Below are 27,185 nucleotides of genomic sequence, written 5' to 3'. Positions count from 1 at the left end.
AAGGCGCGACCATGCAGTACAAACTGTAGTAATGGCTGATTACATAGACCAAAGTAGAAAAGACAGCATGGAAACACCGCTATATGGCGCTGGAAGTCTATTGTCCATATGAGGCACTAAGGAGGACTAAGGACTATCAGAAAACGACTACTGGCAGTCTACACAGCCGACGGTATCGCCTAATGCGTAAGGTAAACGAGGCATTTGCAAGCTAAACGATCAATATCGTCCAATATCTTCGCGGTAGTTATTAGCATCAGAATACTGGCATACAAATGTGTACGACATCGCACCGTCGAGAGTAGGCGCACTCCTATACACGCAGTCACTGCCCCTGTGCAAAAGAATGCATCCGTCTACATGAAAAAAAAAACGACGGCGGGGGTAAAAGTACTCACAGTTTATACAGTGTAACCTAAGACACGACAGTCATATGCATTACAAGTTTGTGAGATTGAGGGACTTGCATACAAGTCCCAAAGGGTTTCGCATTTTCCGTAAAAGAGGAAATGTACCCACGTCACAACAGCATCATTCATCAAAGCATAGTCCCAAATAGCATTGGACAATTATTCACAATGATTACTCATTAAGACAATCACTCACCTCTAAACATTTACACGGGTGAGACGATCCTGAAAACAGTTATCTAAAACGCCGTATTGAAAACTAGCCACGATGACTCTATACATAAATCGGATCTATCATTGACACTTCCTTGTTTTTGCATAGTATATAATACTGTCTGCTGCCAAAGCCGGCAAATGGTAGACACAAGTTCATTTCATTCAACTAAAAATCCTATTTAAAAAAGTGAAAACTGGCTAGAGTTGACTAAATTAGAACAAAATAAAGTTGCTACTGTCCGTAAAAGAAACAACCTAAAAAGACGAGGAACAGCTGACCAACCCATTTACAATGTGTGGGGACAACGTCGCAGCAGTACCTGCGCAAAAGGACGCAGGTTCGCGCTCGATTCACTTCCCCCTTCCCCGGCCCCCACCTCCCACCACGAGGACGTCCTTCGGGCTAGGAAGAAACGCGAAATCAGACTGGGGCCTGCACTCACACCTGTACACCATGCGACACTGGGGGCCTGCTCTGGACAATAAATATGCACACTAGGAATACCATGCAGAAGTCGACATTCCTTCCCTGCCTGAGAGTCCTTCCTTGTCCGGCTGTCCCGTCGCCTGCCGCTGCTTGGGTCTTCCCCGTCCCTGCCGCACCGGACCGACCCTAACAGCCTGTCCCGTTTACCGCCCCTCCGTCTATGCAGGACCATGTCCCCGTCTATGTCCCCGCCCCATCCGCCTGTCCCGCCGTCCCATCCGCCTGTCCCGCGATCCCTCCCGTCTGCCGCACCGCTCCTACCGCCACGTCCCACCCCGCCGGTGGTGCTAACCCATACATCGACCTCCCGGACCGATCTTTTGGCCCGTGTCGGCTGAGAATATGCTGCCGCAGTCTCTGTCGACTGCTGAGTACGCGGCCGCACTGATGACACGTGGTCTTTCCCTGGTGCACAGTCATGTGACAGAAGAATGACGGCTGGGAATACAGCGTCTTATGGCAGATCGGACAGACCCGGCTGAAGGTGGACGCTCGCGGCCCGCCGCCGAGGGTGCTCGGTCCACTCACACCTGCGGAGAGAGAGAGAGGCAGATGTGAGACGGGGGTTGAATCGTCAGACAACAAACAATTCGATTTAATGTTGTTTTTTCAGTACGTCGCGCCACGGATAATATGGTGTGCCTCGAGAATAGTAAACCAAAACAGCAGCGAATACGATTGATGACATCAATAGATCCCATTGGTTATCAACCGTATAAGAAGCACAATAAACACCTGTTGTTGGTTGTGAAGTCAGCGCTAAATCCACTTCGTTGAAGCGCGTGACTTTCAGTCTCCCGCAACGTGCCGTTCGGAGCGGCGTGTCATGCGGCACAACCTACCTTACGGCGTTCACACTAACGCCATCTATGGGCGGTATTATAAGCTGCACTGTCAATCGCTGTTCCCGGGCTAAACTCTGCTGAAAATTTTCATGGTGACACTTGAGTGACACCAAGAATAGCAAATCTTTCGATAAGGAGCCGTTTGAACACCCAGAACGCCGAGCGTGCATGGTCCAATGCAAACCTCAACTGTTTTGACACATGAAGCCAAAAATGGAGAACAAAACGTCCCAGGACGGGTTGCTCAGCTGCAAACGTTGTTAGCCATGAGTTTACCAAACCAATGTCTTTAGCAAACTAAAAGACAACTTGTTAGCTTTCAAGGTTCTGTATTGCTCATCTACATCCGTGTTTCCCGAAGCCATTTTACCTACACGTGTTTCCCAATATGAAGCGAGATGACCTACCTCAAGGTTCAACTTTCAAGTGGAGTTGTATGTAGCCATATCCCAGGTCGTGGCGGCGGTGACCCACCTATGGGTTGTAATGGGAGTTTGTATCTATTTCTCACTATGTGGCAGCGGAGACCCACCTATGGATTACGCCGGAGACGGAGCTCCTGCAGCAGTATGGCCTGCGGCGAGGTCGGGTGGATGGAGCTCAGGTGGACGCGCATGTTGTTACGCGTGGAGAAGACGCGTCCACAGACGGGGCACAGGGTCTCTCCACGGTGGATCGACAGGTGGTGGTTGAGCTGCGCGCGCGTGTGGAACGCCTGTCCACAGACGGCACAAACCTCCACCGGCAGTCCGACCGGCAGCCGCGCCAGCCCTGCAACACAGCAAAGAGCGTCGGTGGGGCGGCCAGCGCGCGGTCGGACGGCCGGCAAGAGGGGCGGGCTGCCCGAGAAGGGCGGTCGGACGGCCGGCGGGAGAGGGCAACCCAAGGGGGCAACCGGCGACCGAAGGAAGGTCGGAAAGGCGACTGACGATCAGTGAACGAACGCAAGGGTGGTTGGCAAATGGCAGACGGAGAAGAGTGCGATGGAAAGCCCGTAAGAGCAAAGGTTGAAGGGATTGTCTGAGCGGGAAATTTCAGTGGCGATTATAAGATACGACGACGTGTCACCAAGAAACCGTCCCAACGATCAAGACCAAGTTCTTCTAGAGGGATGAAAACCAGATCGAAGAAATGCAGCTTGCAGATAAATAATATCGGAATTCCTTATCTCCTTCAGCGATAAAAAGGAAGCCGAATTAAATTTTATACACAGGTATAAGCGTTCCTATAATTCATTACCGTCCTATGATGCATCACCATACATACCTCGGAAGAACCATCAGCATCCACAGAGTTTTGATCTGCAGGTGTCTCTCGATCAAAAGAATGAATATTAAATACCGAGGAATGGAAATACCGAGCATGAATATGTGGTAATGAGCGAGAATGCTGCACCATGCGCAGTGCCGCCTGTGTGGAAAATAGCACGGAACCACTACGCACTAACTACGCACTGTTCAATCATTGGTTAAATGATCAGTAGTTCATAGTTCCTATTAGCGAATTTATTGGTTATCGCATATAACCGCTAAAACGTAAGCACAAGTGAATTCAACAATGCATTCCGATTGCAGGTACAGAATGACTCCTCTATCAAAACATAAACCGTTTTATATCACGCTCATCTACCCTACATACAGCTGTGCCCCCAGCCAGTCGACATATCACATTATCATAGGGCACCACGGGAGGGTTTCTCACTAACGCCGTTCGCAGACGGAATCTGCAGTGGGCGTATGGTCGGAGAATTACCCAGCACTATCACCTCACCGACACCACCACAAAACCAGCACCAGCACCCGCACATCCAGCACCAGCGGAGGCCAGGCTTCTACGCTATCACCAGCAGAGGCCTACTTATTCTGTCAGTATCATTCAATTGGTCCGAGGTGACACAAACATACTCGGTGACCCATCGAATGTATCAAACTTTGACCGCTATAGCATGTACGTTATACGAGCAAGATACCAACGCGAATCACAACAAGGAATGCTCGGCTAACATAATAGCATCTGTCCCAGTAGGGATCCCGTGGAGCACGAGACCACATCACCAGCCCGTAACTCATAGTTTCTGGCTTCGCTGTATGGCGTAATCACGGTATCAATGTCAGTCACATCCTACCAGAGTCAGCCAACTTGTGACAAGAATGAATTCACCTATCCACCTCAAGTTCGCATAGTAAACTTGGTACCATCACGGTTTCACCACATGAGATCTCAACTCCACTGCTCTGCGCCGCTTAAGTCCGGCAGGCCAAAACCTTCTATCGCACAGCGCCCGGCTAGATCTCTAGTCCGTGTCGGGTGCGCAGGTGGCTCTTCATCTGTGTGCGCCGGGTGAACACGTAGCCACAGACCGGGCAGGTGGTCTGGCCGCGGTGGATGGAGCGGTGCTCACTGAGCCGGCTGGGGGTCTTGAACGTCAGGCCGCACTGCTGGCAGCTGAGGGCGGAGGCCGGCGGCGGTGGTGGCGGGCGTCCGCCTGCAACAGACAGGGACGCCACGGTCAGCACCCGCCGCCAGCCGCCGGCCGTCCAATGCCGAACGCTCACCGCCGGCCAGTCACATCCCGCCCCCTGTACCAGCCTGTCCACCAGTATGAGGACCACAGCCCACCGCCCACCAGCCGCCCCGCCTCCTGTACCAGCCTGTCCGCCAGTATGAGGATCACAGTCCAGCGCCAGACAGCCAGTCAACCCAACGTTCACCGCCGGTCCACGGTCCACCGTCCACCGCCAACCAGCCACAACCTAGCGCCAGCTAATGCTCATCGTCCGCCGCCGGTCCACCGTCAACCAGCCACAGGCTAATGCCAGCCATTTCTACCGTTCACCGCGGTTCACCGTCCAGGCAGCCACAGCCTATAGCGCCAGCCATTCCTACCGTCCGCACGCCACCCGCAGTGCACTGCTAGACGCCAGCCATTGCCCGACAGCCACAGCCCATCGACAGCCATTGCAAACCAGCCATAGCCCATCGCCCATCGGTCGAACGGTGCCCTCGCCTGAGGGATGCCAGTCTCTTCTTATTGTCACCACGATTCCCCTCAGTGTTTTATTTCTCGGCTATTCATCTGTACCGGAGATAAGAACAAGGACGTGGATGAGAAAAAGAGCGAACTAAAAAGGAAAATATATTTTATTCACAGCATAAAAATAAGCCACCAGTCAAAAAAAGAACAAAACGTTTTGTTTGGCTGCGGAAGCAACGTAGGTGCAGTATTCTATGGGCCACTACACAGCCTCTACGCGTTTAACCATTCTAAGCTGTGCAACAATGAACAAATAATATCAGATCATCTGGCCTCAGCTTAAAAGACTCTACATAAAAAGTCGCGCAGTATCAAACAGCCATGCCTAACAGATAACACAGTGTACAATACTGGTCTACAAAACTAGAAAAAGTTCTAAGCTCTTTTTGACACACCCAAATCTGTACATCCCGGAAAAAGAAAAATGCACAGATCGGCAGCAGCTTATTCACTAATCACTAGCTAGACATGAACACAAAGCCACCTTACAGACCGCACGAAACTCTCCATTCCCAGCCGTCCACACTGGCACCTTTTCTGAACACCACCCGTTTCTCGGTGGGACACCTGACTTCATCAGCGCCGCCATCTCGATCAGACCTCCTTCGCCGAATGACGACCCGTCAGTCCACGTTCAGATGAACGCACCGCACCCATTAGCCAAATACGCCTGCTCCCGCCGCCCCGGGCGGGGGCGGGGGCGGGGGCGGATACGGAGCTGCGGCGGGCGGCCGCATTGGCTCCAGGTCTGGCTCGATGCCGTGGTCGCGGCGCAGGTGAATGCGCAGGTTATGTCGCGTGGAGTACACCTTGGCGCACAGCCTGCACGTGGTGTGACCTGTGTGCATCGGCTTGTGGTTGGCCAGAGATGTGGTGCTCGAGAAGCTTTTGCCGCAGACGGGGCATATGACTCGGCCGCGGGCGCCACCTGCCGGCACAGGGGCGGAGGCGGGGCGCCGGTCAGAGGAAAGGCCGGCAAAGGGGCCCAGCGATCGAACGATCAGCGAGGTGCCGTGGCAAAACCTACGGCCCCGGCATCAATACATTTATAGTCAAGGCCCGTTCTGATAGAAACGGAACGCAGTCATAGAGAGGTGTGACCCGAACTGATCGAGATAAGGATCGGAAACGCGGCCCGTACTAGTGGAGGCGCAACTCATATGTGAGCCGTACCGCTAGACGGGACACAGGCGTGACCCCGTACTGATGAAGATTGGACGACGACTGATAGCTGTGTTAGACACGTACTGATGGCAACGGACACATTATTGTGACTGGAATGATGGGAAAAGTTGATGTGACCCGCATTGATGAAAAAGAGACACTGAAGTGTGATTCGCACTGCACAGAGACTAACCAAGTGGAAAGAAGTGAGTAGTAACCCAAAATGGTAGGGTGACCCTTATAAAACACAGGTGTGTAGTTGATTGCGAGCGGAACAGAGTCTTGGTGACCAGGTCCTAGTTACTGACGACCCTTTGACAACTGATGAGGAAAATAGCCATCCATATAGACATTCACGCGACTATGACAGGCGTATGGCCTGACATATAGTCGTTATGTAAGGCATTTAGCGCGAATTTATTGTGATTTGCACTTGTGTAATACGTTCTCTATAACACGTCACATGACATCCCAATTAACCCAACAGCCCTGTCAGTAACTTGAAATCAGGAAAAATATCCCGAAGGCTTTTTTAAGGCGATGCGACAGCACTGTTCTAAAAAGGATAGGAATTCGCATAACGATTCCGCTAAAAGTCTCAGCTTCAAGGCGAGACACTCGTTATTTAAGATCGCGAGGTCTGTGTTGGCCTTTCCAGGCATGCCGTCGAAAGTCGTGCTTCGATTTCATGCAAATTTTTGTTTTTATTACCCTTTGTTCCAAGACCTTTCGTGACATTGCCCACCTACCCCAAGTACTGACAAAAGCATAAGTCGAGCCGACAGGGATCGAGTTCACTGTTCAGTAACACCAATTGGCAACACGAATACGTTCGCTTTGCTCTTGATGCCTGCAAGCTTATTGAGCAGTACTGGGCTATTTCTAGTTCTCCAATCACCCCGCCCAACCAGCAGCCCTGTCCTCTCTAATCTAGTAGGCCGGACCGAGGGCTGTCAACCATATGTCGTCAGCCGTCGCAGTGTGATCTCACTCACCCCGAGTCAGTAGTGCGTGACAGTCGCCCCGGCGGCGCCAGGAGTCAAATACGATGCTGATAAGCCCGTTCAGAGCTGCCCACGTGGGCGACCACGTGACGACTCGACGGGTTGGAGCCGGGGACACGAACACGGCCAGCAGGTGTTGGGACAGGACACGGTAGCAGGGGTCCGAACAGGACAGGACAGGACACGGACAGGTACCCGGATACAGACAGGGCTGCAGGTGTCCAGATAGGACATGGAGAGCACGAATCCGGACAAGACACATCCCAGAAGTGAGGGCGAGGCAGACACACTCTACGTGATCGAGAGCTGACTCTCCATACAATCTGATGAGTCTGACGAGTCAGACTGATGAGCGATGAGCCTCGATGTGACACGAACTAAGTCTTATCAATTAAATATCATTGGATTGGTTCTATTTTATTACGCAGCATTCCTGACGCAGCGAAAAAGTTCACACGTAAAAACATCGGGAATAGTCACTCATCACACCAAAAAAAGCAATACCGCTCTTTGTTCTTTGCTATGAAGACAGACATTTAGAAATATCAATTACCATACGTTCAGCATTTGATTTGGCATCATAGTTGACAAGAAAACTATAAGTGTCCGATTAATAAAAAACAGCCCCGTTCAAAACAACATATAAAATCACACAAGCTAGGATCGAAGAAGGGATATGAAGACCAATGTAACCACAACTGGTATAACAATGTAGGTCAATGAAATGCCATGCATCGTTTCCATGTTATAATTATTAATTGATGGTCGTGTCAAACATCCATGATAATGTGAGAAAAAGTCACTCACAGCGGATCATAAAAACAGATACCTTACGGCTTACCATCATTCAATAAAAACCTCTTCTGCTGGTTGTGCGCTTACATTGAACAGGTGCCAATTCTAGCCACCCAAACAGCAGCCACATCTCCAATCTTTGGAGCACGAGTTCAGTAATATACTGAGGCGATCCGGAGAAGCGCAAGGGCTCGGCTGTGGCACAGTGCTGCTAACTATCTGGGAGATCGTTATACAAGTAAGCACGCACTTCTGCCATCTAGCGTGTGCCACTGCTCGACTGCCAGAGACAAGGCCCGAGCCAAGCCACTCACACCGTCACGGCGTTCAAGCAGAGAGCTGCGCAGAATGTAGCTGAGCTTTCTCTCTATTCCAGAGCCAGAAGACAGTTGCATCATACTGCTTCTACCACCCACAAACAGGTATAAACAGCAAACCAAAATGACCAGCTTCAGAGCTGCACGACTCGCCCCCGCGGCAAACTATCGGCTCACAACCCAGAGCAAGACCGACGGAATTCCACCGTCCATTTCCGACTATTGCAATCCACTACTACTCCCTCCCCCACCGCTGCCGCCGGGACCACCTCCCAGGCCCGGGGACGGCCAGGAGGGGGGCAGCGGCGGCAGCGGCGCGTCGCCAGCGCCCCCTGCGGCCGCCGGCGGCCGGTGTTTGGCCGTCATGTGCACGGACAGGTTGTACTTGTTGCTGAAGACGCGGCCGCACACCGGGCAGCCCGTCTCGCCCCTGTGGACGGCCTTGTGTCGGCTGAGGCCAGCGCGCGACAGGAAGCTCTGGTGGCATACGACGCACCGAAACCGGGGGCCTGCAACACACAGGGAGCGCGCTGGCCTCAGACGAGTGTGGCGATGGAGAACGAGCGACAGGGCCGGCCGGCGGACACAGGGGGCGGCCGACAAGGGTGGACGGTGACACACCGGGAGAGTGCGGACAGGGGGCGTAATGGACGATAGCTGCCCGGGGATGCAAGCGGCGGTTCAACGAGCAACTGGCAGGGAATTGAGATACTGTCCAATCATCGTTATGGTGTATCGGGAGCAACAGGAAAATAAAAATAAACGACGGGTATTTCTTAGGGTAAAAACGACGCGTATCCATATAAGATAGATATTTTGCGCAGAAAACATAAGAATTGTACTGATATCTTCCGTGGGCAGCTCAAGCAGCATCATTGTTTACAGGCTGTACCGTACACTCAATAAACAAATCGCATCCTTTCGAGCTTATTTCAGTCTGAACTCGGCTGTATGAAAAACGTTCGATCCCTTTCTTTCATGAAAAATTTCCTCAGCCGACAACAGTCCTCAGTCGTATATTATGAATCATGACAATGACGATGCCCTTCAAAACACAAATGACTACACCATTCAGAACAACCGCCGTCCGGAGATTGCCTCCAACTCCTAGCAGCCAGCTTGATGATGCAGCATTCGCCACGCGTCAAGGCGTCCTACTGGTGGCGGACGTCTTCCCCGCTGTCCCGACCCCTCCCTCCACTCGTCCATCACTCCCTGTTCTGTGTCTCAACGCTCTCTGGTCTCGCCGCAACCGGCTGACCCCCGGTCCCCAGCAAGCATCCATGCGTCACTCTCATGTGTCGCCTCAGAACCGACACAGTGCTGTATACAACACCACAGAGATCACAGCGTGTCGTGCCCAGGTGTATCGAACGGTGGTTCCGCATGGAACCAATGCTGCCCAGAACCCGGCCGCAAATGTTGCACGGGAACCGCGACTGTCCAGGAGCCCCCGTCCCCGCTGCTGGGACGGGAGCAGTGCTGGGCGGACCGGGGCGCGTATTCGCCAATTGTATTACACGAATCGGCCCATCAACTAGCGACATCTCTAGTGCGACGTCATAGCCATCCGCCGCGACAATGCATGCATTGAGGCTAGATTTGAGTTGAGGCTTTTTTTGCAATTGTATATGGCTATCAAATATGTATGTGTCGCCGTAGCCGAGTGGTTTGAGTCTCGGTGTGGTGAACGAAAGGTTGGTGGATCGATTCTTGCTTTAGCGGTTCTTTTCTCTTAAAAAGAAGTCGGTCGTAGACGCGCATTTTTGGCCCCTACGTTCGCACGCCAATATCGTACGCCCAATAAATCTCTGACAAGTATTCATCTGATTAAGGAATGAGTTGCAAAAGAACTGCAGTTGCAGTCTATACCTGAACTACCAATTTTGTTACGGCACTGTCGATATTCGTCGAAGTCGGAAGAGCTATTATGAAACACACTCGAATGACAACGGATTCCTGTATTATTTCATCGATCAGATAAGACATGTATAGAGATAAATTGATGACAGCCCGCCGTGAGCATGCAACTTAACAACCAGTCCCAAGTTATCTTCATAAACGTCTAATATAAATCTTTTTGACTTTAACTAGATTCCAAGTAAGGGGACTAGGTATCCCCCTGGCGGCTGAAATGTAAAAGTTATAGTTAGGGCATAGCTCCTATAGATGACGCTCTGACGGCTGGAAACTGATGATCTCGTCCCGTGATTACGCTAACAGCTATGCCGAACTTTTTTTGTGCATGGTGATTCTTACACGAAAAGCTATCTAATAGCCTGCTTACCAGCGTGCGATTTTTACTTTTCATCTTAGTTTTCGCTTCTTTTAGGTACTTTACCTTGCCAAGTGCCCACCTACTTTCAAAAGGTCAGCGCCGCCCCTGTCAATGCTGCGTGCTATCACCCATTGGCAGTGAGAAATATTGATCAATGAGAATGAATGGCCATCGCCCAGCACCATTTGTCTTTCCATTGGCTACGTTCGCATAGTATGCACTATGCATTAGTGATGTTAATCAAAGAAAATCAGAACACCGCTACCAAACCAAATACAAACAAAGACCATAGGAAAATACCGAAACCGAACCAATCGGTTGGACTGCAAATATCTATCTTATGCAACATATTCATTAGAAGAATGCCTACGTCTGATTTCTTGGGTGCACGCCGTTGCAAATGTATAAAAAACGCACAATGACAGATGACACGCCTTGGATGACACGAAAATCGAAGTCGCCGAGTGGATTCGAACCACCTACCTCTGAATCACCAGTCAGATACTCTAACCACTTCGCCACGGCGACATCATATTACACGCAGCTTAAATGTCATCAATTTAAAACCTAGCTTCAATAGACGCCACCAAGGGCGAGGACCGAAAGTATGACGCCACGCTGACGTCACTCAGGAGGCACGCTATTGGTCGGCCGATTCGTGTAATACAATTGGCGAATACGCGACCGGGGCGTGTCCCGACAGCAGAGGGGCGACACGCAGCCACCTGGCGGCCGACGGGCGAAACGCGCTGCCACTGATCCGAACGCCAGCCTAGAACACATCAGCGGAAAGGAGGCTTTAGTCCCATGTTCGGGAATGTAGAAATGCATGACTGCAGTTATTAATATGAAAATATGCATTCAAATTTCCAGCACTCCCGAAAGCAAGGTTAACAGCTGTAAAGCAGCAAGGCAGCTGAGCCAGGGGCAGCAAAGTAACGAGCCGACTGATTTTCAGAACATCAGTCCCTCCTCGGGCGGTAGTGGAACTCAGACGGGTGATTGTCACTGGGATGGGATGGGATGATAAAAAAGGTGGCGCTGAGTCATACCCTACACACAAGACGGAATTGCAACTACTGAGCACCAATCCCCTTTGTCATGTCTCAACAGTTCTCTAAACAAAAGTAAACGGCAAGCAGGAACCGTTCACTTTACAAACGTGATGCCCACCAGGTTTCTACCCGTTCCAGCGTAGCAGTGCATCTCCGTTCCCTATTTCCCCGTCCATCTCCCGCTTCTCAATCTCACAGACAAACCAGCCCAGCTGCTCACACGGCACGGCCGCCCATAGACCCAGCGAACCGTTGGCATTGAGCTCCACGCACTCTCCCTCAGCAGGGGCTTCAGAGTCCAGCCACGCCTCGAAGGTCGGCTCTGCACCGTCCCACCAGAGCCACTCGCCGCCAGAACGACGGTACAGGCCGATCCAGGCCGGCTGACCCTCTAACAACTCATCAGCAAGGAAGGCGTTCGTCCGGGGGTTGCCAACCGCGGCTGGAGTGGCGCCGGTGCCAGCCGAGGCACACAGATGAGCGACAGAAGATCCGGCAGAGGTAGAGTCCGAGAGCCAGCAACAGGTGCCCTCGAAGAGTATCCACTCGTCGCCTGGGCAGCCGTCGCTGTCCACAGCTGGAGCTGTGGCACCCGAGGGTGGACGAGTAATGGCCCAAACGAGTATCCACCACAGTTCGACGCACATTGCCTGAAACTCCACTGAGATTCACAGACTACTGTGCGCTCCAGTCCACCCACAGATTTCTACGACTGCATTTCCCCAACTGTAACTTCTGCTGCCGCAAAATGCAGTGATACCTACTATACGGTTGCACGGCTGAATGCCTGCAGAACAATGCAACTACGGCAGGGAACGGTGCCGCTTGTCGGAACTCGGAACAATGCCAGAGGACACACAGATGAACGATACGGTATCATGGATGCTTCGCCTCCCATGCGAGAACGCCAAATATGCCGGACACCACCAACTCTGGCCGTAACATCTGAGACTGAGATATGTCACATCTGATAAAGCATAAAGCACGCGCCGCATCTGATGGAACCAGGAACATTATACGGAGCTGTGCAGATCCCTGGCCGTGGGACAGGTGCAATGATACCGATAAGATTAGCGTGCGGTATTGGGGACGATAGGCAGAAACCGTTGCATAAATAAGAGACGGTAACCATACACTGGTTACAAAAATACTCCATGGAGTATTATCCTGAACACTGATTAATTATTATCTAACTATACCTATATAAATAAACTGAACGCGATGTTTTCATAATAAAGGTTAGCTTTTCAAAGTCAACTAGTGTATTTATCAGCTACAAAGGTCCTACAAGGTTCTACAAAAAAGCAACGACATTCGGTGCACTTTGCATGCAATAATACCCTGCCGGTAGGTTCAGTTCCATCATTTATCATTAACATGTCTAAAAATTACTCAGCCTGGCGTCAGTGCAAATCTAAGGCGAACACATGAAAGAAGCAAACACTGTTCGAGACTCGAATAGAAGTCCATCGCACTTCCTTAGGCTCTTACATTCACCCGACTGCGACACTGATGCTACGATTAATCAATCGCTCCACCCTATGTGTGCAATGTACACGAAGCAGTGGACGCTCACATGCTCGAAATAAAAATTTACAAAATATGCTCTACCATTTCAAATAGCACGCTGGAAGCAAACCATATAACGAATCGATGCAGCTCGAGTTGATGTGGGTTCCATATTATTTTCCGGCTATTTTTTTCGAATATCGATAGTTATTTTGACCGCGAAACATGGGCTTCATCCGGAGTTCATTGGTACAACTAAGCATCTACAGTATATATGTCTTCCAAGTTCCAACACATGGTTAGGACTTCAAAACTTGACCGTCTTAAATATTATTAATAATCGTTTCAGAAAGTCTGCTAATGCAAGCATCCCGGTGCCTACCCTGAACAGTGAACATGCAAAACAGATCAGCACTACAGGAAAATAAGGTGACAACCATCCGCCAATGGAATGACGTCGTATTTACGAGCACTTTGTAGCTTGTAGCCTCTGTGTTCGTTAAGTCCTGAGAAATCCTCCGATCAGCATCTATGTAGCGATGCTTGACGTGATGGCATTGTGGCAGTGGCCAACACCCGGCAGTCTGTGGGTTCACACCGATCCTTCTTGGTATGTGTTGATGGTCCTGGGTGACCGGAGATGTCAGTTGCGGGGTAAGAATCGGCAGCCGGAAGGCCAGCAGTCCCCCTGGAACTTCCTATAGCCGTGTACCAAGTCGACACCTGCCCCCAGAAGAACTGTAGCCATTCAGGCCAAAAATCATTGCATCGCAGTCACACAATGCGCCAGCTTATTAACAAAAGACATGCCGTCTCAACCACTCTACCAAGCCAGCCCATCAGTTGTATAGTCTTACAGCTACATTTCATCGCTCTCAGTGTCCAGTCTCTGCATATTCCAGCATTTCGAACAGCTTCACCCATCTCATTCTCCCCTCTTTCCACTCCCACAATTTCACTTCACTTCCACTCTGCCACCTCTTCCTCGCTCTCAATCTCTCCTGCCTCATTCTCACTTTGCGCCTTTCCACCCTTCACCTCTTTCTTTCAACTTATCCGAAAATCCTGTACCCTCAACTCAGCACCAACTCGCCACTTCTATAACTCTTATAGATAATTCCATTTCCTTGCGCCAGGGCACCACATCAACCCTCTCAGCGCGACTGCTCTCTGATGTCACCCTGTGGCCTCACGGACTGGACTGCCAGGATCCAGCGCTCCTCTCCGCCGCAGCCGCCATCTCCGCCGGCGAGGTGAACACCCGCTGTACCGGCTGCTGTTGTCTCATCTGGCCGCCAGGGGCGCTGACAGCGGCGGGGACGACCAGCGCCGGCCGCAGTAGGGACGGCTGCGGCGCCTCCGGGTGCGACATGCGCGAGTGTCTGCGCAGCGCCGAGATGGTGCTGTACACGCCGCCGCAGAGCTGGCAGCGCGTGCTGCCCCGGTGAATGGAGCGGTGGTTGGAGAGGGACGCCTCGCTGCGCAGCACCTTCCCGCACAGGTCGCACGTGAACCGGGAGCCGGCCGCGGCGGCTGGCGGCGGCGCCGACGGCCGGCGCACCCCTAGAAACACAGGAGAGCCGCACTGAGAGCGCTGCACTGGCGCCGCCTGCCGCACTGACCGAGAACCACAGCGAGCACTGGCGAGACAACACCGCGAGAGACGCGACGGTGACATGAAAGTTGTGATGTGAGTGTGGTTATTATGACGCTAAGGTGCGCCTAATTCTATAGCATAAAACCAGTCAGAATAGCAAGTTGCATCCAATTTTTAACAGACGAGTAGTGCACAAGTGGGAAAACGTAATTTGCACAGGACAGTCTCCATCACCCAGCGATTCCGCCTTAAACAACATAATAATGTTGAGAAGTCATCGCTTGCAGTTTCTGGTTATTTTCCCTCAAATCGGGTTGCGACTTTCGATGCCCGACTGCCCACGTTCTCTGGCACACACCCAGTCGGTTTCAAAGTATACGTATATTGATACCTGCACCGGACCACCGGCTCCAAGTGTGGTAAAATTGCACCCGACAGCACATATAACACAAAACACCCGACTGTGAATAACAGCGTGAGCTCCGCACACACTGATCTCCAACGATAACATAAAATTACGAGTTCAACCCAAAACAGTCTCAAATCAAGATAAATACATCTGCTATGTCATCTGAGGCAACATTTATATGTATGTGTTCGTGCCAGGTGTGATACATTACGTCACACGATTGCAACAATTAACAACGGGTGGGTGTGTCAACAAACGTGTGGTGGCGACAGTGGCGCCACCATCTCAACGCGGCCAGAATCGGAAACCCGGAGAGGACCCACGAGTGGCGGTTCCAATCACCACCAAACCACACAACAAATACCATTCTGAGCGCCGTGCGACGAGAGAACACCACACCGTTTGGAATGTCATTATCTGGCTAACTGATCACGCCTCTACAGGGACTGACTGGTTGCGTACTGTGCTGACCTCACGAGGGGTGTGACATTCACCGAGCCACCCTCCAGCTGCCGAGACAGGCACCGCGTGTACTGCTAGTGCTATCCTAACAACACCCACCGGACACTGAATAGCGGCCACCGCGCCCGTCGGCCCGGCCTGGACGGAACCCTGGCGACTGGGCGGCGCCCCAGACAGCCACAGGAGCAAGGCCAGCCCGACCCGTCACCACGCCATGCTGACAGCCCGTCAACAGCGTCTGACACCAACGTCGGACCGACACCACAGCATACCTCACCAATATCAACCGCGACTTTCAGGATCCAAACACACGCCGTTCCATCACGACGGATCCTCGCCCACCACCAAACAGCCATCTGTTGGGATCCGGCCACCTTTCCCTCCCCACCCTAACACCAAGTCAGAGCCACCTCACTAATCGGGTGACGCGCCAGCCCCCGGCTGCCGCTTATGAACACGCCGCATATGCGCGGTGAGCGTCGACTTGGTGCTGTAGACCTTTCCACATATGGTGCACGTGGTGAGTCCGCGGTGGAGCGTGCGGTGGTCGGACAGCGAGTTGACATGGTGGTACACCTTGCCACAATACTCGCAGCTGAGGACGGGCCGCGCGCCAGTGGCCGTCGCCGCCGCACCGGCCGCCGCCGGACGCCCACCTAGAAACAGAGTGGTCCGTCAGACGGCGGCCGGCCGGCGCCCGCCCGCCCCCAGCCGAGCCCTGTTTCACGGCCGCTGCCAGCGCGCTGCCATCACACGTGTCAAATTGGGTTTCCATGGAGACATCAACAAACTCTGTATCTCCAGCATTACCACAATCTGTACGTCAGCTCGCCAAATGCGATAGCAGCGTGGTAGTAGCTTCCAGTGAAACACCGCCCTGGCGACGGTGCCCGCCTGCGTCCCCTGGTTATTTCTTTGGCCCTTGGGTACCTTACAGAACCAGCCTGTATTTGCAACTGAACGGCTGTAGCATTTCAATAGACGCGCCACATAGTCCACTCAAGGACAATTCAAAGCCAGGGTCATATCATTGGTCTCATTCGTTTCAATAGGCAGTTGCCAGCGGAAGGCCACTCCGATTATGTTGTCAGATGCACCGGCAGTGAAAACCAGTGTAATGCAAGGAATGCATCACGCAAGTGTAATTACACAGTACACAACCCTGCCAGGTCAAGGTAAAAGTCTGTTTTGGTAATAGTATCTCCCAAACCACACTGATTTCAGCTGCGAAACATTTTATTGTTAGAGAAGTCAGCAGGATCGCCATTCTGCCAGAGATTCAAAACACGTTTCACTTCATAGTCATATGATTGGATTACGGGAACGTTGGAACACAGCCAGTCCTTGGACTGAAATGAAACCCAGCCACTTGAAAACCACCAAAACAAACGGCATTAGTTTATAATAACCGGGGTAAGTCACCAGCTCCCGTGAAACACTGTCGTGTTTCGAATTGACTATTGACTACCCAGCAGCGGTCGTGACAACCAAAACAAAGCCCGCCCACAGAGGAAAACAAGGCAACATTTCTTTGAAGAATCAGACACAAGAACCTCCGGTGAAATCATTGTTAGATTGACGCGTTTTGAGACTGGTTCAGCACGGTATGTCAATATCATTAATCAAACATTGGTCGGATTCAGTACACCAAGCCTGAAGGCACCTCAGGAGTCGGCCCATAGCACTTAGCATTCACTTTAGCAGCCCCAGTGCACACCACCTTTCTAACAAAAAACAAATCGCTGCCATACACAATGTAGAAAACGTACTCTATCCGACCCGTTACCAGTCCTCCCGCTCGCTCTGCTGTACCCAAGCGGCAGCTGACAGTACTGTTCAGCCTCGAGAACGCTCGTGCCCACGAACTCAGCCTCACCAGAGCTGTATCACGAGAACTCAACCTCACGAGAGCTCAGTCTCACGAGAGCTCAGCCTCACAAGAGCTCAGTCTCACGAGAGCTCAGCCTCACGGAGTTCAATCTCATTGGACATCGCCACCCCAGAGCGCCTCTGCCGAGAGGTCGGGTCCCACTGCCGGGGAACCATCAGCCGGTACACGCTCGACCACAGGCGCCGGGCGGGCGACGGCGGCCGGTGAGCCGCGGCCCGCGCCCCCGGCCTGCTCGTGGCCGCTGTGTATCATCAGCAGGTGCCTCTTCAGACTGTCTGAGCGGCTGAACGCGCGGCCGCAGACGCCGCACACGGTGCGCCCCTGGTGGACCAGCTCGTGGCGCCGGATACCCTGCTGCGAGTTGAAGACGCGCCCGCACACGGGACACCGGTACCCTGCCGGCCAGCCACAGGGGACAGTGCGTCAGCACGCGGACAGTGGCCGGCCGGCGGGCCCGTCATAGTTCGCCCAGCGGCCGATAGGTGACATAGCAGTTCGCCCAACGGCCCACAGATGTCAGCACGGGTACCGGTCGTATCAATGGGCGATGCCGGTTCAATGGCCGATGTCGTGTAGGCGGGGCCGGCGCCGACCCCTTGTTTTTCTACCGCGCAGCTGCCGCGCTGGCGAGGAATGTCGTTGGGGTGCCGATCCCACCCGTCCAGCCGGCTCACCGAGCCGAGCCGACGACGGTGGGGCGTACACGCGGAGACGGGGAGGCGGGGGACGGGAACAGGGTGAGGAGACAGCCGCCGCGACGCGGTCCGAGTCGACTGACACGGCGGGCGACATTCCAGAATGGTTATAAGAATTGCATGATGATGCAGACATGTATTCTGAGTATAAAATAGTTGCATAGGTACAGTCGAAATCAACTAGCTTATTTGGCTAAGGCCATTATCGCAACTACTAAGCAGTAGTAGGTATGAGGCGGTCGATGATCAACACAAATGTCTTTCAAAAACACAAAAGCAATAGCCTGGCCATAAACAAACCTACTTCAAGCAGAAAGAACTACCAAAACTTTAATATCGCCAAACCAGAGAAGAGAACCCAGCTCATCTCAGCATCCCTGACTCCCTCATAAACTCTTCCGCACAAAACACTGTCCTTCCAGATCCTTTCTTCCTGGTGTCCTGCCTCTGTGCCCTCCATTGTCAATCAGATTTCCAACACACCAATAGATCTCTAACAACGAAAAGCCAAGCCCTCCTGTCTACGCTGAGGGAGCTGCTCCACCTCCTTCTCTTCAGCGAGCCCTCCAGTTTCAAATGGTGTTGAAGCCGCCACCAGTGCCACCGCCGCCGACCGCCCCCGGGCCGCTGCCAGCAGTGCCGACCACGTTACGATGCGCCGTGCGCATGTGTTCATTGAGCGTGGTCACACGAGCCATGACGCGGCCACAGATCGGGCAGCGCGTACGGCCCGTGTGCACCTTCATGTGCTGGCGGAGCGAGTTCTCGTGGGCGTACAGCCGGTGGCACACGTGGCACTGGAACGCACCCGGCTCGGTGGAGGAGGCGGCGGTGACCGGTCTGTGGCAGCGCGGCTCTGCGGCACACAGAGCAAACCGGCGTGTCGGACATCGAGCAGAAAACGGAGGCTCGCATGGCACAGCAGTGACCGCACAGCGCATAGCAGCGGCTGCTAGCGGCACAATGCACAGCAACGGAGGCCCAAACGGCGGCGAATGCTCACTGCACTGCGGCGGCCGTCGCTTCTTGTTGCTGTCGGTACTCGGTAACGAGCGTAAGCAGCGCTGTCCCGTGTGGTGGCAATGGCGGCCCAGCATTGGTATTCAGCATCGGCGACCGCTATTTGACTGAAGTTCAAAACGTATGGATAATATTCTCACTACACATTGCCGGCGTAAGATAGTCACCGAATGTTTGAATTACAAATGATGCGTAAGGTTCATTGATCAACTTTAAAAATAATGCCCAGGGCCAGGTAAGGAAAACAATTCTACTTATGGATAGAAGCTCCAGATTTCACTTTGTTTGATTTCTCCAATAGGTTGTGCACACGTGAATAAGTGGTGTAAATTATTTCAACGAAAGACACCTCGACATTCAATGCGTGTGTATTCAGTAACATACTGAACGAGGACCGTCTAAATTGGGAAGCAAACTCACAAGACAAGCACCTGTGTCAAGGTTCGCAGATAATTCCCTGCACAAGTCCGCGTGACACGACCGTGCGCTCAAAAATGTCTTCATCACTTGACTTATTCAAAAACACGAAAGCAAAACCTCCTCGACCCTGCCTGTTCCTCCCGAGGGCAGCCGAGACCTCATCGGGGCGCGTTGGCCGACTGCTCCATAAAGCTGAGGTTGGGCCACTCCTCTGGAGCCATAGCAGACCCAGCGGCGCCCTCCCTGCCGGCCGGTGTCACTCCCTCCTGTGAGTGACACCCGTGCGCCGAGGCCAGGTGTCGTTTGAGCGCGAATTTGCGCGACAGCACCAGATGGCAGACGGGGCAGCGGGTGCGTCCCTGGTGCACCGCGCTGTGGTAACCGAGAGACTTCCTGGTGCGAAACCACTGCGGGCACTGGTCGCACCGGAACACCCCTGAAACGACACGACCACACCAGGTCGGACGGCTGCCCTCCATTCCCGATCCCAGGCAGGGCGTGTCGAGCTGCCAATGCTAGCCCACAATTCGCTAGCGTATCCTATATGCACGACTAACAGCCGGAATACTGGAATGCTGGAATCCCAGCTTGACTAAAAATGCTCGCGTTATTGCGAAATGCGACAACCAATCGAAAAAGGTCATTGATTCAAGTAATCCCTCTCATAGACACGTCATATCTATAAATCACTACATGTATTTGCTCGTCCACTCCTCAAAGCCTATCGCAGCACAATAGGAGACAAACAGAATATGCACCACGTCCAGTGTCCACAATGTCTAATCAGCTCCGGTGGTCCCGTGGACAGAAGCCGGGCCACGCCGCTAGTAACAGAGAAATGACTCGAGTGTGGGGCGGTCAGCTGATGTTGCTCTAGCGGCTCCGTCAGGCTATTTATCGAACACCAAGCAGCTAAGCTCCCATTGATCACTCCAGGTTACCGCCCAACGTCAGGCGAATGACGAAATTCCGTTAAAAAAACAGCATGTAATGGCATATGTCCCTATTGTCCAAAGTGGTTTAACTCCTCACCAACGATCTCCCAACTAAAAGCCTTCCAAAAATGAAACATAAAAAGCGTTACACTCAAAAAGCTCAACACCTCTAACTGAATGTCTTTTTAAGTATCGAACAGCGATAGACATTTCGCGATACACAACTCTGGAAACCAGACGATACCCAACAGATGTTGGGCGATTGAGAAAATTAGACGGTCAACAGTTGTGGAAACTCCACTTTCCACTCATACAAATAAGTACAGCGTCAGCCATCTCGGTTTAAATCTGACATTGACTCGCAATCCATCGCGCTTATTTTCACAAAAAAATCGCATTGACTATAAACTGATAGAAAACATACTATTTAGGATGTTGCCAACGGTGTGCTAGGCTGTTCGTTGACAAACGAGTTATTAATTATCGGAACAAAAAGATCATTCTTCGTTCCTCACTCAGCAATACCTGATTGCTCAAATATTATCGCCACTCGACTTTCTCAACTGGTAAAAATGCGTAAGCAACTTCAAATACATACGTCACAGAAAGTTCCCCACAAATAACTGTAAGAAATTCCACCAAGAAAATACAGATCACCTCCATTATCCATCGGGCCAAATCCTGGCCATTGGAGGACTTCGGGCTGACATCCCATGACCTCAGCAGTCCACGTCGACCAACGGGTCCCACGGACCGGACAGGACACTCGAGTTTCGGGCACCCGAGTTTCGGAAGAGTTGGGCGGAACGCTGAGTCATCTGCTGATCCGAGCAGCTGAGTCAGCAGTCAGCACCTCCCGAACGGCGGTGCTCAGCGCGCTCATTCCATCCCAGACGCCCGAGCCCCGCCGGGCGGCGGCGGCGGGGGCGGGGGCGGCAGCGTCGGCGCGGGCTGGCTGCCCGACCGACTAGCCATCATTTGCGCCAGCAGCTGCACCGCCTCGGGGTGCTTCTGGAGCACGTGGTTGCGCAGGGTGCCGACGCGTCCGTACACGGCGCCGCACACGAGACACGTGGTCTTGCCAGAGTGCACGTGCATGTGGTGGTCCAGCGAGCGGTGGTTGGTGTACTCGCGGCCGCACACGGGGCACTGGAAGTGCCGCACCGCGCCTATAACACAGCGGGGAGCCGCGTCAGCCGGCCGTCACACTCCCGCTGGAGAGCACTGCGCACTGATGATGGTATTCTCGAACCACGAGCCAGGACCAGCGGCATAACCGCGCACGGTAAACTAGAGACGTCGGCAACGCTGGTAACCGCGAGTCCGGCGGGCATCAAGGAGCAATGAAACGAGATTCGGAGGTCCCCAGCGGCCCGCCAAAAAACCTTCATTGGAAATGATGGCAAACTACGGAAACACCCCGTCAGCGGGACAGAAAGAGCGGTTCACAGGTGTTAGTGAAAGATGCCAATGCACTGCTCCGACATTTCAATAGCAGAGTTTTTCAGGTTCAAACGTGCTACTGATCATTGCTGCTCGAAATAGGCAAGGATCATTCACCATTCATGTCGTGCATGGATGAATAATAAGTAAAGAGTCCAGCCAATCGCTGCACGAATTCATGTTTAATGACGCATATGTTCAATGAACTACGTAGTCAAATCATTCGCCATTTGCCGTATCCGTTGCAATATACGGGAACGGCAAAATGCGATATTTAAGAACATGAGCCATTCCCTCTAACCGTACTTAGTAGGCCGATGAAGAAAATGAGCCATTTCCTCTAGCCGCTACAACGTGAGACGGCACTGCACTGGCCGACCAACGACTTCTGATATGGACCAACGACCTTTGATCTCTAACACCAACTGCGGAAGATGGACGGATCTGACCGCGACCTGAAGAAAAGCCGCTTGGGACAGTGTCGAGGCCAGGCGTCGCCAACGGTACCAGGACCTGCCGTTCCCGGCAGCACGAGGCCTTTCGGCCCGCCGGAACCGGGGCCAGTGCCGGAGCTCACCGCGACAGCGCCGCTTTGGCCGCCGCGACGGCCGTGGCGCAGCCGACAGTATCAGAGACAGAAACAGAAAGATAAAACAGAGAGAGCGAGAAAGAATGACAGAGGCTACGGCGCTCAGCGAAGAGCGTATTGCTGGTATTCTCGTACCGAACGCCAAGACGCGGCAAATCCGACAGAAATAAGAAGACAATGACCGTGTGTGACGCGCTACGGCTCACACAGCCTTTGCTCAATCAGCTAAACAAGCCCGCCACAGCTGCTGCCCGTTCAGCATAGTGGGTAGTTTATCTCGCATACAATGAAAGCAAAGATATTTGCATAAATACTTTCACAGCCCGTACAATACTAAAACAATAAATCAGTGCGGTGTGTTGACATTGTGCGTCCGCGCCGATTGGGGGCCGGTCGCCGGCGAGCGACTTGCCCACGAGCATAGGTCACCGTTACGTTAGCAGCGGCCGCTGTCCTGGCGCGGGGTCCGAGAATACCAACAACAGACTACCCTGCGATACACACACGCATACAAACACACACTGGTCGGTGAGCGATGCTCAGGGGCCCGGGATCAAATACCTATCTGGGACGCAGCTAATCGGCTGGGGCTCTGGTAGTGTTCGCTATGTGAATAAGCTGAAACTTGATACTTATGAAAGAAACGACAGCACGTCTGTGTCCAAATAGCAGTAATGGGACCACGATTTATAGACAAGTCGCCAATGAATAAGTACTTAACTGATAGGATCTAAGAGTCAAATTGGCGAGCCTGTAAGTTCCGAAACACTAAGGCAATGAGCAGACAATGATGAGAAAGTTGGCCTTTGCCTTTGCGCCCGGCCGAAAAGGTGCGTCCCCTCCCCGACCGATCTAATAAAGGATAGCAGGACGATGGCATTGACAAGGCAGGAGCAGAATCAACAGTTCTCGGCCGCGGCCGAGCGTTTCATTTAGACAACGGAATAAACTGGTAAAAGTACGCAGGACATTTAAATATAACACCCTGGGGTTTCGATAACTTAAACAAATTGTCTGGCACGCGTAAAACAAAAGACCTAGAATCTTTCGTGTGACAAGTCTCAGCTCACTGTCGATTCTGCTTCTGTTCGTTGTCTGGGTTGGAACTCAACAAGGATTTGAAGACATTTACCTTAACGGAGCTGCTGTAAATCGGGAAACTGTCTCTGCCTCCCCAACGTACCATTTTGTCCATCCCCACTCCTCCTCTACGAATGTTTGGCTTCCGTCCCCCACCCCACGCGCCGGTAAACAGCTACAGCTCCCTACCCATCGGCGCAGTTAACAGCCTGTGTCCAAACAAACGCGTGCTACGGTGGCCCGCCCCGCCTGGTTCCCACCCACCTGGCTGACACCGAGCCTCCCCTCGCTTGGGAGCGGCTTTCGAGCAAAAATAAAACGACCACTGTTTGAGAGAATATTCACCACAGAACATGAGAGAAACGTTTTTGTTTCCTCATGTTAACGCCACCCTTTTCAGCAGGATACAGGATCGTTTCCAGGATCATTCACGTCCCTCCCGGGTGATTTTAGTGTCCTGTCATCTCCGGAGCCGGTATAGGACGGTACGGATATTGGGCCCTGAGCATCGCCCTCCGACAAAAAGAGTTTGTGCTTACCTTGTGAGCTGCCGTCTTCTGATGGTCCCGCCATCGCAGAGAGGTCTCCCATACCTGAAGAGAGTGGAGGGGGGAGGGGGAGAGAGGCGTCAGGTCGGCGGGCAGATTACTCGCATGGACACAAAAAGACTCATCCTACAAAAGCTACACAATAAATTGTGCGATGCCGTTACGCAAATCACAACGGAAATAAGCTTTAGTTAGCTGCAGCGTTTACCGACGACCAGCCGATCACCTTATCGTCTCTGGTTTATGTCTCGTGTAGACGTGTAAAAAAAAACTTGCTTAATATGTCCCACTACCGTTCCAAATTCCATCAGTTCCATTAGGCTATCCTAATTGACACCCACTGTCACCGCACGCTGCGCTGGCCGGCGGTACCCACCCTGGTCGGAGACTCTGCTTAGCAGTCCGGACATGTCGTGCGAGCCAGCCGAGTGGTCCGAGCCCTCGAACTGGGACGCCTCAAAGTTGGAGACGTGGCTGAACGTGGCCTCGAGACTCTCATCATCCTCTTCGCCCAGCTCCTCCTTCTCCACTTTGATACCACCATAGTCTCGCGAGGCAGACATTCCGGCCGGGGCTGACTGCGGTGTCCGCGGCTCCTCGGTGGCCGGAGAGGCCGGAGGCTCGGACCGCGCCGTCCCGGCCGCCGCGGACCGGAATCCTACAGAGTCCGAGTGTACCGTAGACAGGGAGGAGGTGGCGGGCGGTGCCGCCGAGAGCGACATAGGCGGCAGGGGCTGCGGCGGCGGCGGAGGTAGCGCGGCCGGCAGGGAGACGGCGGGGGCGGCGGCGGGGGCGGGGGCGGGGGCGGCAGGCGCGGCACCGGTCCGGTCCGGCGACATGGAGAGGCGCCGCCGTTTGACCGGTGGCGAGGCTGGCCGCGGCCGATTCGACAGGCCTGAGTTGAGGTGGGGCTGCTGCGACGCGCTGTTCGCCGGCCGGCCAGGGCCGCGCGGCGTCGACGGCTTCGATGACTGAAAAGTGAAAACAAATGAAGCTGGTCAGTGAACTGCATACATTCTGGACAAAAGTATTATGTTATTCAACAATCAGCTAAGCACACAAATGAACCATAAGAGCGAGATGCACAGAAAACAAAGGCAGTTATCCTGGAAGTGGACATATTGACAGTTCCACCAGCTATCCTCACCTGCTGTTGTGACTGTGCTGCTGGCTCCTCGTCCTCATCCCCAGTGAGGCCTCGGACCTGCAGCATTTCTGCAGTCTTCAGGAAGCTGCCCAGCTGCGACTGCGCCACATTCACCTCCCCCTTGTACACAAACTCTACCACAGCAGCCAGGTCCGGGTACGAGGTGTCCTTTAGGAAGAACACTGGGTGCTGACATGGGTTCTCCTGCAAGGCAAATAAACCAACTGTCAGAATGAGATGGGTCATGAGGATAAACATAAAAATATAATAATCACCAGTCAGGAATAACAATAACAAAAAATATTGTGTAAGTGTATAAATTAGGCCCCAATTAAGTAGTGACAAAAAAAAATATAACAATAAAAGCTCAGGTCATGAGTGTTTTCAAACTGTTATGTTTGAAAGTCATCTCCCCCCTATAATCCTATTTACAAAATAACAATGCACACTGTGTTGCATTACAATCACCTGAGCAGGTAGGCATCTCACCTTCAAGAGATCCCTGAAGTAAGGACTGCATGCAGACAGCATCATCCTGTGGGCCTTGATCTTGTGCCCCTCACAGCACAGAGTTATGTCGACCAGCTCTTCATCCTGCCTCAGATTGTCAAATACTGATGTCACACTATTTTGGTAATTGTTCCACTTCAGACAAAACTTCTGGCTGTCCATCCTTACCTGAAAACACAACACAAAAATCAGAATATTAATTACTGGGATCATGCAGAGCAGTTTACCCTAAAATAATAAGAACTTTAGCTAGCTAGATAGTGATGGATAAGTTTAAATAACAAGCTTGTCATCTCATTGGCAGAATAAGCAGGAGGCTTGATCAAGATGGGAACTCACTTTAATCATAACATCTAAGTAGGTAACATTCAAATCCCACCTAAAATGGGTACCCATTAAACTACTTCAAATAAAATGTTTAAGAGACCACAGTCTCAGAAACATCAAGAGACCTGATAAAATCAAAACAAAGTGTCACTATCGACCAGGTACCCTTTGAAAACGGATGTGACGTTAGTGGCCAAAAACTATTCCGCACCCGAAACCCTGCAGTTTGAGGAAGCATAAGGACCCAAATAAACACACCAAGAAATAAAGTAACAAATATTGATAACATAATGTCATACATGCACAAAGAACACCCACTATCACGCAAAATTAAGTTTCAATACATGCGCCACAAACACCAGCAACGTGCCCAACCATTCCATGCAATCAAATCGCCATGAACGTACCTAGCCAGCGGCCAATAATGATACAGACGCATGTATGATGAATTTTGAAGACGATGCCCCAATATTTCTGGCCTTATTACGGGCGGTTCGAGTGTATTTAGTAAATTTAGAAGATTTTCGGCTCGGCCAAGACGTTCCCTGAGAAAAGACGCCGTTGTTGTCAAAATGGCGACCAGCGATGCCAGATAGTTTTGGAACAAAGTCCCTAGATTTGGAAGCGGTTTCTGCAGAATTTATGAACCTTATCTCAGGATCTGAAGAGCTATTTGCCAAAAATTTGAGATTTCTTATCAAGTTAGCGTTACTGAATAATAATTTAATAATCTGAATATATTGTTGAAATTTAGGCGAAAAAATATGGCCATATTGAATATGGCATATTCAATGCAAAATTAAAGCATGTCTAGCTGAAAACATAACCGATTATTTCAGGCATGTAGCTTCATCAAGTGTTGTCAAAAGTTGGTTCAAAAGGCATCGGCGCCTGCAACAAAACAACTGCTTGGTGATTGCTCTGCTGTTCGATGTCAATACATTTTTCCATATACAGCTCCTTGCTCTCACAAAGATGGTGCGCCTCCCTTCCAACTC

General features: G+C 52.1%; 1 protein-coding gene across 12 annotated transcripts; it reads right to left on the bottom strand.

Annotated features, from left to right (window-relative positions):
- Window positions 1-225: 225 nt before the first annotated feature.
- LOC122384512 (broad-complex core protein isoforms 1/2/3/4/5-like) lies at window positions 226-26,924 on the bottom strand. Of its 12 annotated transcripts, none has more exons than XM_043372027.1 (7): window positions 26,595-26,890; window positions 25,840-26,028; window positions 25,351-25,554; window positions 24,580-25,174; window positions 24,195-24,248; window positions 2,491-2,729; window positions 226-1,643 (listed from the first exon to the last, which is right to left on the bottom strand). In XM_043372027.1, the coding sequence occupies exons 2-6, from the start codon at window positions 26,020-26,022 to the stop codon at window positions 2,491-2,493; spliced, it is 1,275 nt and encodes a 424-aa protein (XP_043227962.1). In that variant the 5' UTR covers window positions 26,023-26,028; window positions 26,595-26,890; the 3' UTR covers window positions 226-1,643. The 12 variants fall into 12 exon arrangements, with proteins under 12 accessions (XP_043227962.1, XP_043227960.1, XP_043227970.1 ...); XM_043372023.1 differs by lacking the exons at window positions 226-1,643; window positions 2,491-2,729 and adding exons at window positions 9,286-9,771; window positions 11,243-11,322; XM_043372025.1 differs by lacking the exon at window positions 2,491-2,729.
- Window positions 26,925-27,185: the final 261 nt, after the last annotated feature.

Source organism: Amphibalanus amphitrite, unplaced genomic scaffold, assembly GCF_019059575.1.
Source record: "Amphibalanus amphitrite isolate SeventyFive unplaced genomic scaffold, NRLGWU_Aamphi_draft 000192F_arrow, whole genome shotgun sequence".
In the NCBI taxonomy this organism is placed as follows: Eukaryota; Metazoa; Arthropoda; class Thecostraca; order Balanomorpha; family Balanidae; genus Amphibalanus; species Amphibalanus amphitrite.
This window is presented reverse-complemented; position numbering and strand designations above follow the sequence as displayed.

Coding starts and splice junctions, on each gene's coding strand:
- LOC122384512 (XM_043372028.1), bottom strand. CDS start 26,022: ATGGACAGCCAGAAGTTTTGTCTGAAGTGGAACAATTACCAAAATAGT. Junction 25,555..25,839: donor ACTTCAGGGATCTCTTGAAG/GTGAGATGCCTA, acceptor TTTGCCTTGCAG/GAGAACCCATGTCAGCACCC. Junction 25,175..25,350: donor CAGCACAGTCACAACAGCAG/GTGAGGATAGCT, acceptor TTCACTTTTCAG/TCATCGAAGCCGTCGACGCC.